Source organism: Muscardinus avellanarius, assembly GCF_963383645.1.
Source record: "Muscardinus avellanarius genome assembly, chromosome: 19".
Taxonomy (NCBI): domain Eukaryota; kingdom Metazoa; phylum Chordata; class Mammalia; order Rodentia; family Gliridae; genus Muscardinus; species Muscardinus avellanarius.
Genome location: NC_137805.1, coordinates 28386314 through 28400694, shown reverse-complemented (window position 1 = coordinate 28400694; position 14381 = coordinate 28386314). Strand labels below are relative to the sequence as shown.

Here is a 14381-nt window from a genome sequence, read left to right as displayed (position 1 = left end):
GATGCTGACAGAGGAAAGAAAGCACTGTGAACGCTTGGATTTGATCAGAAGGTGCCGCAGTGGACATGTGGCTCCGTTCCTACGTGGGAGGAAGAGACAGAATTCCCAGCAGGCCAGTCGCAATGATGGCGGGGAACCCAAACAAAGGAGTCCCACGTCGGGGCCACTCGTGGTGGGATAGAGAAGGCCAGGAACAGCCTTCCCTGTCCGGGGCTTTGGCCTCGTGATATGAGAGGTCTTTGCACCTTGGAGCTGTACGATTCAGGAAAATGCAAAAATGACTTTTCACCCAAAAAGCAAGGACCAGCGCTTCCTGACAGTGCCAATTTAGCTTCTCTAAGGGAACGGTGGGCTCTTCTCTTTCTTCCTTAATGGGAAGTGGTCACAGCCATGAACTCAGCAAAAGAAGCAGGTTGAGATTTGTCCGCTCTTGGCTAATGCAGTTAGACGTTTTCGAGAAAAGGCACTGAGAAGTGGTCATTATCCATTATCTGCATGAAATATTTCAGAGAAAGAAGCGGCATTTGCCAAAAAGAAAAAAAAAAAGAAAAAGAGAAAGAAAGAAAAGATGTTTGACTTCGAGCCAGGCAAGGGGAAACAAGATCACCTTCTTGCTCTGTGGGATGGCTGTGCTAACGATGGTATTTCAAGTAGAACTGGAATACACGGCGGGAAAAAATACAGGCGGAGCGTTGGTTTCATAGACTTTCTGAAGGTCATTCTGGATAATGAGTCACTGTCTTTACCTTTTGGCAGAAAACAAAAAGGCCAACTTTCCAGTCTCAGAAAGAATTACGTGCATGTGTGAGTGTGTGTGTGTGTGAGAGTGTGTGTGTGTGTGTGTGTGTGTGTGTGTGTGTGTGTGTGTGTGTGTTTATACATCCTTGTGGGGAGAAATGTATAGGCAATAATTACGCATGTTTTGCAGATAATAACAGCTACGGCTCGAAAAATCTAAAAATCGTAATTTGAGAGCAAAATCGGGGTTCTGTGGTGTAGTTCGTTTGTTGTTTTGTTTTGTTTTGTTTTGTTTTGTTTTTTGCTTTTTCTCCTCTGTTCCTGATTTATAGCCTTCTCGGTGTGAGGATAATAGCTAAGCAATGATTTCTAAGCTGCAGCTACCAGAAAGTTTATGAAGCGGCCCCCTTCTCCCTCTTCCCCATGAATATTTCCTCACTCCGCATTTTTAAATTGTTACCAAGACCCGCCCTAATAATAATAATAATAATAATAATAATAATGTATGCTGGACTGAAATTCTAGGTGGCTGAATATAAACTGCTTTTCTCAGAGACCTTCTGCTTGGAACATTGCCAGCGCCACGCCCTAGGTCTCTAAGGAAAGACCTTCTCTTCTCAGATGCAAGGTTGCCTTGTTTCTTGAGGAACATATATATTATCATTTTGCCTAATGACTAATAACCTGCTATTTGGTATTGCACATCGCCTCTACAGAAGTTCTCCGGCACATATACCACCGGCTCCTTGATAGAATGGTTGAATATTAAGTAACAAGCCCCAAGTAGAAGGAAGCTCTTTTCTCACGCGTGAGACTTCACAAAACTGGTTCATCTGTAATGCAAATACCATTTAAAAGCGGTTGGCTCCCGCAATAAGATTTCAGGATAACAAAAGCTGCGGAAGTCATTGATTGCAGTCATCTGTGGATTCAGGTTAAAATTGGGCTGGGCGTGGTGAAAATCCTAGTACTTGCGGGGGGGGGGGTGGCGAGACAGGAGGTTTGTAGGTTCAAGACCAGCCCGGGCAACTTGGCGAGACTCTATTTCAAAATAAAAAACAAAATAGGGCTAAGGGTGCAGCTCAAAAGTAGAATGCCCCTGGGTTCAATCCCCAGTCTTGGAAAAAATAATAAAACATTATGTTACACCGTGTCTGTAATGTGCCTAAAATGAGCAAATTTGGAGGTAACGCTGCAGTCTTGGCTTTTCACGTACTGTGTGGCCCCTGATACTCCTGACAGTCTTACAAAGCCAATGTTACTATTGTTCCCGTTTCGTAGATGAGGCTGCTGAACTCTGGAAAGCGTCAGGACTTTTCCCAGGAGCGCAGTAAGCAGCCAGCGGCCGCCCTGAACCAGGGCCTGCTGATCCGGCGCCCGAGGACCATCTCACCCATACGTTTACTGACCAGCCCTTGAGCCCATGATCTGTTTCTCTTCGGCTCCATTTTTCCTGGGCAATAGAATCCGGGAGCGATGATCTAAGCCACAGCTATGTAGTCTTTTCACAAAACGGGTTCCCACGTACACTTATGAACACAGGCGTAGAGACGCAAACTGCTAAACGTCATTCTGCTAACTAATACCTTTGTAATGTACATCAAAGAGGTTTCTCAAACATTGCTGAGCTTATGGAACCCCTGTAGAATGTGGTGAATGGTTCCTATTCTGTAGATGTGGTGTGGCCTGGCATTCTAAATAAAATCTCAGGAGATGCTGGTGCTCCTGGTACGGGGGCCCACGTGGAGCAGTGACAATTTCCAGCACGCTTTGTCCTGTATTTTGTCCCGGAATCCACCTAGTGAGGCAGGCAGGCTCGGGAGGATCACGCCTGTGCGGGATGGATAGATGAGGGAACGGAGACTCACACTGCCAGAGGGGAGAGCAGGTCAGCTCTTCCGCTCTCGGGCCTCTCCTGGCCGCCCGGGTTTAGAGCTCGCAGACGGATGGGTCCCTGACATCGTTGGTTTCATCTGCATAGTCTGGTAGAACAAAGTGTCTGGCAACCCTAAGCCCGACGGCGCCTTGAGTGGCAGTCGTATTCTTCCAGCGCGGCACAAACTCCCCAGTCACCGGCCCCTCGACGTCCCTCTAGTTAGCTGAGGGTCTCTTGCAAAGGCTCTTCGCACAGTAGGGCTGGTTTTCTTCCACTTGAAATACTTTGCCCATGATGGCCCCCCAACTTCCTCCAGGAACGCACGGCCAGCTCGCGACCTCTTAGCCCCCCAGCCTCCTGCCTGGCTTCCGTCTTGCCTTCCTCTCCCTCCTCTCTCTGGCCTTGGTAGGAGCACAGCGGCGCAAGTCCCCGTGAATCTCGACTAAATCTTCTTGCCTGCGGTAGCTGCAGAATAAATATTTCTACGGAATGAATAAACAGACGAACCGCAAAGGGTTGACAGTGTCCACTTCCCCGGACTTACACTGCTAGCTCAGTCGTCTTCTGCTGAGGGGCCGGGCGTGGAGAAAGTTGCGAAGCCAGAGTAGAAAAGAGCTTTGTAGTTGGCAGAGATGGGGAATGGTCCAAGAAAGGGGTGACAACCGGGGTGCATTAAGGAAAGGATTTTTTTACAGACCACCCCCATGCGCATTCGTGGTACATGGGAACGGCCCAATTAACTGAGCTGTGTTTAGGAGAGAGAGAGAGAGAGAGAGAGAGAGAGAGAGAGAGAGAGGTTTTGTTTGTGATAAAGTTCCAGAAAGTTCTTTAGCTGTTTCCAAAGAGCACTTATGGTCTCAGAATGAGGCTCCCGGTTATTGTGTGTGTGTGTGTGTGTGTGTGTGTGTGTGTGTGTGTGTGAGACTGAGGATTGAACCCAGGGGCATCCTACCTCCAAGCTACACTCCCAGCCCTATTTTTATTTTTATTTTTATACTTATTTTATTTTGAAACAGGGTCTTTCTTCAGTGTTTTCCAATGTAGTGGGAGTCTCACTACATTGAATCTGAGGCTGTCCTCAAATCTGCACTCCTCCCGTCTCAGCCTCCCAAGTCCTGGGATTACAGGCATGCCCCACCACGCCTGGCTGCCATTCTATCTTCGACATTCTTCTAGACCAAGATTTCTGCCTGTTTGGTTCTGACATGCAGATAGAGGAGGGAGGGACCCAGCTCTGTCAGCGTGTATAAGTCGCACTTCCAGTAATGAGCTGCATCCGGTGTGACAGAGATGAACCTCTTCGTGATGGGCCTTGCCCTTGCTCTTGGAAGTTTTCCCATTTAGAAATGTGCGTGCATGCAGACGGCTTCTCCAGGCTGCGGAGGGGCTGAGCCCTGGCTTGGGGTACCTGGATTCTCTGTAGATGAAATAGTTGAGAGCCGTGGTGTCAGGGATCCCCACAGCCTTCTCTCATCTCCCACTGTCCTGGAACAGAAAGCAGATGGGTCCCCCCGGAGCTTCTCGCACTGGGCCTGGCCACCATCGCAAAGAAGCTCAGCTCTCTTGAACACTAAATCCTCCAGCTCCCGCCTCAGCCTGCCAACAAGACTGCCAATTAGTGCCAATAATCACGTGCATGCTAACAGACTTTTACACCACAGTCGCCAAAACGCCGGAGACCGTTGACAGGGGGCCATACTCTGTCATGGCTAAGCGTACCTAGCGGGTGCATGGCCAGAAACGGTCCCCATCCCTCTTGTACGTCTGCCCACACACCGCGGGATCTTCGTGTGGTTTTAAAGTGTCATTTAGCGGGGAAGATTGGCAAAAATGATCCTGTCACTGTCAAACAGGCTGTCCAGTGAAACCCGGGTAGAATTTTAGTTTATTATTACTGAAAAATCAGCCTCCGTGCGTCGTAAATTATTTTGAGGTTATAACCTTTCCACCTCTACTGCCATCTTAAAGGCTGTCAGTGTTTTTATTGTAAATACTGGGTTGTGGATTTTCAGGCAATTGTGAAAATATATGCTAGCAAAAATCTGATCTCTCTTTCTCTCTCTCTCTCTCTCTCTCTCTCCCTTTCTCTTTCTCTCCACCCCCAACTCTATTGTATTTTTTTTTAATTTTTGAAACAGGGTCTCACTAAGTTACTGAGGTTGGTCTCGAACCTGCAGCACTCCTGTCTCAGCCTCCTACATACTGGGATTATAGGTGTGCACCACCCCACCGGGCTCAAAAATCTGATCTCTAACACCAGATCGCCTCTGAATTACTTTGCACAACTTAATTTAAATCATTCTGTTTAGAGGGTAAAGGAACAAGAGAGGTGTCACTTTAAAAAAATAAGATAATGGTTTCATTTATTTATTTACTTATTTATTTTATAGTACTGGAGATTGAACCCATGTGTGTCTAACTCTGAGCTACACCCCAGCCCTTTTTTATTTTGAAACAGAGTCTCACTAAGGTGCAAGGGGCCTTTCTAAGTTGCTGAGGCTGGTCTCAAAACCTGGGATCCTCCTGTCTCAGGCTTCCAACCACTGGGATTATAGGCATTGCCACCACACCTAACTTTCCCCTCTTTAATCTTTTTAACCTATAACAGGAAACTTTTAAATTTTTAAGGTTATTTCTGAATTCTGATCACATACTCTTAGGGTTAAAAGGGTTTGTAGCAGATAATATTTTTTTCTTTTTTTAAAAGTGAGAAGCTCAGGAAATCAATAACTGTCCTCCTCTTCATGCAACCTGTGTTTCAGAACAGTTAGTAGAGTTTGTTTATGGGCAAAATTAGTCCCTAGTTTCAAAGACTCTTTCTGTGAATCTCTTTTGGAATCAACATCTGTTCCCCTTGAGAGCATAATTTCTGATATTTCTCCATCTTGCTGCTTAGAACTATAAACCCACAGCCCAGAGAGTGGGACGAGAAGAACGTGGCCGATTGGTTGGTCTAAAATGATGATGATGGGGGGGGGTGTCTTCTGATTGGGTGTCTTCTGATTGTATCATTGAGTAAAGTATAAGAATGGTTGTAATTCACACCTGCTCTATATGTGGTGCGGGATGAGGATGCTCTTGGTCAACAGAGGTGCCAGCTGCCCTGCTAAGGAGCTGGAGTTTGCAACTGGAGCAACCCTCTTTCACTGTACCATCGGATCTGTTCAATTGGGCACTAAAATCATTTGTAGACGTGTGACCATCTGAGCCCGTTCGTGAGCTGGGCAGGAGCAAGGTCTTGATGGGAACACATCTTTTAGCTTCACCTTTGCTGGGAGGAGACAACCAATCAATAAACAAACCAGCGGGATCACTGGCAAGTGCTATAGGGATTCAGTACGCAGTTGGGCATGCCAGAGAGCTACAGAAACGGGAAATTGGTCAAGGAAACGCACCCGGAGAGAGAGCCATGGACAAGGCCTAAAGGTGCAGAGGAAGAACTGTCTAGACAGAGAAATCTGCCGTGGCAAAGAACAGGGCCAAGAAAATAGTTGTCAGGCTCCAGAGAAAAGGCATAAGGTGTGTGGCCAGGTATGCAGCAGAAAGGCAGCCAAAACCACATCCTACGGGCTCTTGTAGTCCATGCAAAGGGTTTGAACTTTATTACAAGTGCAAAAGAAAGGCACTGTAGAGTTAAAACAGAGGAACATCATGACCTGACCCCTCTTCACAAGACAGTTCCAGAAATAGACTGTGAGAAGTAGAAGCTGGAAGACCACCAAATCACCCGGTAGATGGTATGGCAGCCCCTTCTGAGCAGTGGCCGTGGAGAGGAAGAGAAATAACCATCTCTAAACCAAAGAACCAATAGGATGTGCTCATGAATTAGCTGCCCTGGGGTGGGGAAGTCCACGTGAGATGCAGTCAAACAGCAGAAAGCGATGGAGATAGAAATTTAGGTTGGAGTGGGAGGCTATTTGCCACCCTGAGTTTGACCTGCAACCTACAATCAAGAAAAAGTTTGTCTAGAGACTAGACTAGCTCCTTCTCGCTGCACCTGGGCACCATTGTGATGGTTTTCTTTTGTTCAATAAGTCTTCATAAAAAAATAATAATAAGTCTTCGTAAAAATAAACTTGCCACCCATCCTGTTACAGCAAGAGTCACACAGATGCAGTCCTATTAAACAAATGTGTGTGTGTGTGTGTGTGTGTGTGAGAGAGAGAGAGAGAGAGAGAGAGAGAGAGAGAGAGAGAGAGAGAGAGAGAGAGAGAGAGAGAGGAGAGGGAGACATCACCCAGCCGATCACCCATCTTCCGGCTGCCTTCCCTGGCTTGCCTCAACTGCCGGTGGTAAACAAAATCACTTAAGTCAAGCGAACAGTTTTAAATGTATAATATTAAAATGTGTTTTTTAGAAATTCCTTGGAACCCTCAGCCATTGTTAAAATACACTCCCTTTGACAGACGCTTTGGCACTTTTTTTTTTCGAGGTTTTTTTCAGTGCGTTTACCTTATCGGGTGCACAAGATTAGTCTGTTCTGCAGAGAGAAACAGACAAAAAGGGTCTCTCAGCACGAGTTACTCTTCTGTAAAGGTTATAGTAAACATGTCAATGCCTAATTAAGCAGAAAATTTTATCTGTATTGTGGGGGAGGCGTGTGCTGTCTCCGACTTTTCTTCTGGGGAATCCGTTTAGAAGGACAAAGTGGATTGTGAGGTTGAGCTGGTCCGGAAAGCTCGGCTTCCCAATGTCAGCAGGGAAAAAAGGGAAAAAAAGAAAAAGAAAACACTTCTTTTCTGTTGTTTGCAAATGACTGCGTTGGCTAGGCAGAGGGGTGTGTGTGTGTGTGTGTGTGTGTGTGTGTGTGCGCGCGCGCGCATATGCATGTATATTTCGATTCACATAATACAAAATATGAATCAATTCCCAACTTCCTACTAAGTATCAGGCACAGCATTAGGCACTGAAAATATTTAGAAAACCCAGAACCAAGGCCATGCCAGAAAGCCTTCTTTTCTTCCTCAGATTTCTTGACTTGGTTTGTGTGTGTATGTGTGTGTGGGAGGGGGCGCATTCACACACACACACACACACACACACACACACACTTTTCTTTGTTGCTGTGATCACACTGCCCATAAGTATGGTAATTATATATCTTGGCCTAAAACATCCCCGCCTAATGCCAGCTACTCAGTGTTTACTCCAGAGTAATAGCTCTCTGCTCTTTTTTTTACAAGTGAACCTTTTTGACAACTGCTATCATGCATCATTATAATACACCAATAAAGTAAAAAGTGACCCCATCTGATTGATAAAATTTGTCTAATGTTTGAAGTATCTTACTTAACTCGGCAACACTTTTATTAATTTTATAACATTGACTTTCTCCTTGAACTTATTGGTATCATTTTTGTGTGTGTGTGGTACTGGGGTTCCTGGAAGCCCTTCTACCTCCGGGCTACACGCCCAGACCTATTTTATACTTTTATTTGGAAACAGGGTCTCTTAAGCCAGCGCGGCTGGCTTCGAACCTGCGCGATCCTCCTGCTCTGCCTCCCAAGCGCGGGGATTACAAGCGTGCGCCACCACGCGCGGCATGTATCATTGTTTTTTAAAACATACAAATTAACCAGGGTTGTGGTGATGCACGCCTGTAATCCCAGTACTTGGGAGGCTGAGACAGGAGAATCGCCGGTTCAATGACAGCTTCAGCAAGTGGCGAGACTCAACAACAGAGCAAGCCTCTGTTTCAAAATGAAAATAAAATAGAGCTGGGGTATAGGTCAGACATAGAATGCCCCTGGGTTCAATTCCAAAGGAAGGAAGGAAGGAAAGAAGGAAGGAAGGAAGGAAGGAAGGACGGACGGACAGGTGTAGAGAGTGAGAGGGGCAGTCTACGTCAGCCATTCTGTGTTTAAAGTACAGTTTTCTTGCAAGTGGTGACCACTTATTAATGGTTGTTTGACTAGATGGAGCAGTTTTTGTTCCTTTCAATCAATTTATGGAACTAGAGACCAGCAACGCCAATTTAATGAAAAATCCACTCGTCAACTTGCTGGGAAAGCAAAAACCCCGCACCAATAACAATAAAGTCGCCGCCGTAAAACTAGAGACTGGGCTGAATTTTTACACTGCATCTTGTTTGATGGTATTATGTATGCCCTTAAAATCATGGGCTTTTGTCTTAAGCATTTCCACAATTCTCCTTCCCAAGTTGTTTCTCTATTTCGCAACAGTTCAATCAAATTCCACCACTTGACCTTTAACCTTTGGGGTCTTGGCAACTTTCTTCTATTCATTAAGTTGATAACAGAAAGAGAAAGAAACTTCCTGAGCAGACCTATGGGTTCTCTCATCAAACAGACCTGGGCTCGTGTCCTGCCCCTGCGATCCTAGCTGTGTGCTTTTTTTTCACCCTTCAAACCTCTGTTTCCCCCTCTATGAAATGAAGATAATAATAGCGCCTCCAACCTCATTTGACGAAGGGAGAGAAACTCATAAGGAAAAACCAATGTGCCAAGCTCATGCGAGCCTTGCAGATCTCAGAGAGTCTCTTCTTCTTGGGTGTCTCTTAGGTCGCATCTTATCCATGTGGCCCTGAAAGGCCAGGTGAAAAAACACGAACCCGTGGGCATAAACGGTCACATCCTCCATCTCTGTTGATGGAGACGTGTCCATTCATTCCCTTTGCACCTGCTCGCTCAGTTATCCCTTTTCCCTGTGCAATTACTGGCCCTGAATCCTTTCAGAGAGGCGAAAGCATGCGTCCCCAATAGCATCTTGCATCTACAAATCAAACGTATAATTGGCATCTCACGACGGGTACCCACAAATCACGGTGCATTTGAAATTACAGGAACAGGATCGGGAGGGCATTTTCGGCCTCGTCTGGAAAGGTCTTCATAAACCTGCTTGAGAATAATAGCAGAGTCCCCAAACCTCCCATTCTAACACCATTTGCTATTATTTAAAAAATCATTCTGTTTGCTGAGCTTACACCATTTTTCAGCTATCAATGGAAGATTTGATTTGCATATCCCATAATCTCTCTACCTTCTGCGCAAGTGTCTGCAAATGCAAATGTTACAGTAAAAAGACAGTGGCTATCAAGAACATAATAGCCGTGCATCCAAATGACTTCTGAGCACTCAAACGCCATCCGTTGAGATGAACATGTGTTGGAAGAGCCAGGCGTTGGGGGGAGTTTTGCCTCTGAGATGCCGGAGGTCAAATCTTCGCTTTCTCATGAGCCCATGTCTCCCCTATGATGACGTTCATAGGACTTGCATGTCAGTCCCAATTTCCTGAAAGTCACACACGTGAATTTAGCAACTGTCTCATTAGAGCGACGTTCGAATGATGTTCCTTAAAGACAGAAATTATTAATTTGGGATTCTAGGCACTTAGAGCGAATGATGACCCTTGCCAATTCAAAAAAGGGGGGGGGGGTCGGTGGCACAAAAGATAGTGTTTGTCTATTTTTCTGCCTCCATCGCTTGCCATTCATAAAAGTGTAGATTAAATCGGTATCCAGTTCAGCCTGGGAAGTCTTAGCAGGGAAACTGGGGATGAAATGCAGAAGCTGTTACTGTCGTTTCATCTCCTCTCCTTCTCTTCCAGGCTACGCCCAGGAGGAACAGCTAAAGGAAGAGGAGGAAATAAAAGAGGAAGAGGAGGAAGAGGAGGACAGCAGTTCGGTAGCTCAGCTTCAAGGCGGCAATGACACGGGAACAGACGAGGAGCTAGAAGCAGGGCCAGAGCAGAAAGGCTACTTCAGCAGCCAGAACTCTCCCGGGAGTCATCTGTCCAACCAGGACGCCGAGAACGAGTCCCTGCTGAGTGATGCTAGCGACCAGGTTTCAGAGGTCAAGAGCACCTGTGGCCGAGATGGCTCCGACAAGAAAGCCAGCGTCCACCCCAAGCTTCCGAGCGAAGCCCACAACTGCATGGATAAAATGACCGCCGTCTACGCCAACATCTTTTCTGATTCCTACTGGTCAGGCCTGGGCCTGGGCTTCAAGCTCTCCAACAGTGAGAGGCGGAATTGCGACACCCGCAATGGCAGCCACAAGAGCGATTTCGATTGGCACCAAGACGCGCTGTCCAAAAGCCTGCAGCAGAACCTGCCTTCCAGGTCCGTCTCGAAGCCCAGCCTGTTCAGCTCGGTCCAGCTCTACCGGCAGAGCAGCAAGATGTGCGGGACAGTGTTCACGGGAGCCAGCCGCTTCCGCTGCCGCCAGTGCAGCGCCGCCTACGACACCCTGGTCGAGCTGACTGTGCACATGAATGAGACGGGCCACTACCAAGATGACAACCGCAAGAAGGACAAGCTCAGACCCACGAGCTATTCCAAGCCCCGGAAGAGGGCCTTCCAGGACATGGACAAGGAGGATGCTCAGAAGGTCCTCAAATGCATGTTCTGTGGTGATTCCTTCGATTCCCTCCAAGATCTGAGCGTCCACATGATCAAAACAAAACATTACCAAAAAGTGCCTTTGAAGGAGCCAGTGCCCGCCATTTCATCTAAAATGGTCACTCCAGCCAAGAAGCGTGTTTTTGACGTCAACCGGCCTTGTTCCCCCGATTCGACCACGGGGTCATTTGCAGATTCATTTTCTTCCCAGAAGAACGCCAGCCTACAGCTATCCTCCAACAATCGCTATGGCTATCAAAACGGTGCCAGTTACACCTGGCAGTTTGAGGCCTGCAAGTCCCAGATTCTCAAGTGCATGGAGTGCGGGAGCTCCCATGATACCTTGCAGCAGCTCACCACCCACATGATGGTCACGGGTCACTTTCTCAAGGTCACCAGTTCGGCCTCCAAGAAAGGCAAGCAGCTGGTGTTGGACCCACTGGCGGTGGAGAAGATGCAGTCGTTGTCTGAGACCCCAAACAGCGATTCTCTGGCTCCCAAGCCATCGAGTAACTCGGGCTCCGACTGCACAGCCTCTACGACTGAGTTAAAGAAAGAAAGTAAGAAAGAAAAGCCAGAGGAAACCAACAAGGGCGAAAAGGTCGTGAAAACTGAAGAATACGAAGATCCTCTTCAAAAACCTTTAGATCCTACCATAAAATACCAGTATCTAAGGGAGGAGGATCTGGAAGATGGTTCAAAGGGCGGAGGGGACATTCTGAAGTCGCTGGAAAACACCGTCACCACAGCCATCCACAAAGCCCAAAATGGCGCTCCCAGCTGGAGCGCGTACCCCAGCATCCACGCCGCCTACCAGCTGCCCGAGGGCACCAAGCCACCTTTGCCCGTAGGCTCCCAGGTACTGCAGATCCGTCCTAATCTCGCCAACAAGTTAAGGCCCATTGCGCCAAAGTGGAAGGTCATGCCGCTCGTCTCTGTGCCCACAAACCTGGCCCCGTACACTCAAGTTAAGAAGGAGTCAGAAGACAAAGAGGAAGCCGCAAAGGAGTGTGGGAAGGAAAGTCCCCGCGAGGAAGCTTCATCTTTCAGTCACAGTGAGAAGGAGTCTTTCTCCAAAAGCGAACAGGCCCCCGAATCCAGAAAGGCGGAGCCGAGTCCCCTGAAGGAGGAGGGCCCGCCGATCAAAGACAATGGCGAGAAAGAGAAGCCACAGCCCTTAGAGCCGGTGTCCTCTCTGAGCAACGGATGCGCCCTTGCCAACCACACTCCGGTCCTGCCCTGCATCAACCCGCTCAGCGCCCTGCAGTCCGTCCTGAACAACCACTTGGGCAAGGCCACAGAGCCCTTGCGCTCCCCTGCCTGCTCCAGCCCAAGCTCAAGCACAATGTCTATGTTTCACAAGTCCAGTCTCAGCGCCATGGACAAGCCCGTTCTGAGCCCCGCCTCCACGAGGCCGGCCAGCGTGTCCAGGCGCTACCTGTTTGAGAACAACGACCAACCCATCGACCTGACCAAGTCCAAAAGCAAGAAAGCCGAGTCCTCGCAAGCACAGTCCTGTACGTCTCCGCCTCAGAAGCATGCTCTGTCTGATATCGCCGACATGGTCAAAGTCCTCCCCAAGGCCACCACCCCGAAGCCCGCCGCTTCCTCCAGGGTCCCCCCTATGAAACTGGAGATGGATGTCAGACGCTTCGAGGACGTCTCCAGTGAAGTCTCGACTCTGCATAAAAGAAAAGGCCGGCAGTCCAACTGGAACCCACAGCACCTTCTGATTTTGCAAGCTCAGTTTGCCTCCAGCCTCTTCCAGACATCGGAGGGCAAATACTTGCTCTCCGACCTGGGGCCGCAGGAGCGGATGCACATCTCCAAGTTCACAGGGCTCTCGATGACCACCATCAGCCATTGGTTGGCGAACGTCAAGTACCAGCTGCGGAAGACGGGCGGAACCAAATTCCTGAAGAACATGGACAAGGGACACCCCATCTTCTACTGCAGTGACTGTGCCTCCCAGTTCAGAACCCCTTCCACCTACATCAGCCACTTGGAATCTCACTTGGGCTTCCAAATGAAGGACATGACCCGCATGGCATCGGACCAGCAGAGCAAGGCGGAACCAGAGCTGTCCCGGGTGTCGTCGGCTCAGAGGTCTCCGGAAACAATGGCTGGCGAAGAGGACACAGACTCTAAATTCAAGTGTAAGTTGTGCTGTCGGACATTTGTGAGCAAACACGCGGTAAAACTCCACCTAAGCAAAACGCACAGCAAGTCACCCGAGCACCATTCACAGTTTGTAACAGACGTGGATGAAGAATAGCTCCGCAGGTATGGGTTTGCTCCCAGGAGACGGTGACAGTAGCCTGGTCGGAGACGGGTCTGCTTAGAGGCAGCCCGTGTCTCCTGAGGCCGAGCGGGACAGTTGCTTGCTGCGCTAGAATTATTTTTATGAAAGACCAGAACGTGATAAGTCCCTAACCCTGCATCCAAGCTTTCCAGTTTAGAGTGGAGGATTAGAATAAAATGGATGGAGAGAGATGAAGTCCACAGATGCCTGTGGCTTCTAGACCTTCAGGATACAGGATCCCCTTAGCTGCTCTAGGCCCAACCTCTAGGGCCCCCGCCAAGGCTCCCCCTCATTGCAGTTAAGCAGTACTAACTCTTCTCGGCATCCCGTTCCTCTGAGCTCCCTTAGCAATGCTAATGACTTACTTATAAAGTGGTTAAAAAGGTGAGCTACGGAATAAAGGGGAAGGTTGCTAGGGGCAGTCACTATACAGAGATTCCTTAATCAGCTCATGAATAGCTTCAAGTTGTCTTTGTTATTGTTACTCGTAATAATGCTTTTGCAGCTTACTTTTAGCAACTGGTACCTTTCCATCTCCTTCCCTTTGTTTATTTCCCACGTTAATCTTCCTATGAACGAGCATGCGCCCTTAAGGAAATTGTAGAAAAATGCTCTGCTTCGCAGAACATTGAGATGAAAGGAGATGGGGAGGGGGGGGTCTCCCTTTCTCTCTCGGATTTGGGGTTTCTTTAGGGTAGACTATCTTTAACAAAGATCAATGCTGTGCATGCCCTTGAGATCTTACTTTACCTAAAGAAACAAATGGCTTTCTGCACACACCTGTGGTCAACTGCATGGGGGCCCCGCAGCTTAAAGATAATTCGCATCAGGTGTCATAGAAGTCTCTCCCTCGGATAGTCAATGATGCCCAGACCACGTGCGTCACCTCCAGGAGAGAGGACAGAGACCAAGGTCAAATAACGTCTGCAGATTAGTCACACCAGCCACTTTCACATGTTAAGCATGGCCAAGGCTGGGGTCGTCACAAACCACTCTCATCTCCTTTTCTGTATTTTCTCTACCTTTCCTCTCCCTTCCAGCATGATGCCCCCAAATGCAAGGAACCCTCACACACATTCAGACTGTGACCCCAACCGTTGGGGCCG

General features: G+C 48.1%; 1 protein-coding gene across 1 annotated transcript in view; it reads left to right on the top strand.

Moving 5' to 3' along the window:
- TSHZ2 (teashirt zinc finger homeobox 2) overlaps positions 1-13248 on the top strand; it is a gene marked incomplete at both ends in the record, with an annotated part of 287782 nt that extends 274534 nt beyond the window's left edge. Inside the window, one exon of the mRNA XM_080716759.1 lies at positions 10181-13248. Within this exon, the coding sequence (XP_080572885.1) occupies positions 10181-13248 (3068 nt within the window). The remainder of the gene's footprint in view (positions 1-10180) is intronic.
- Between the last annotated feature and the right edge of the window lie 1133 nt (positions 13249-14381).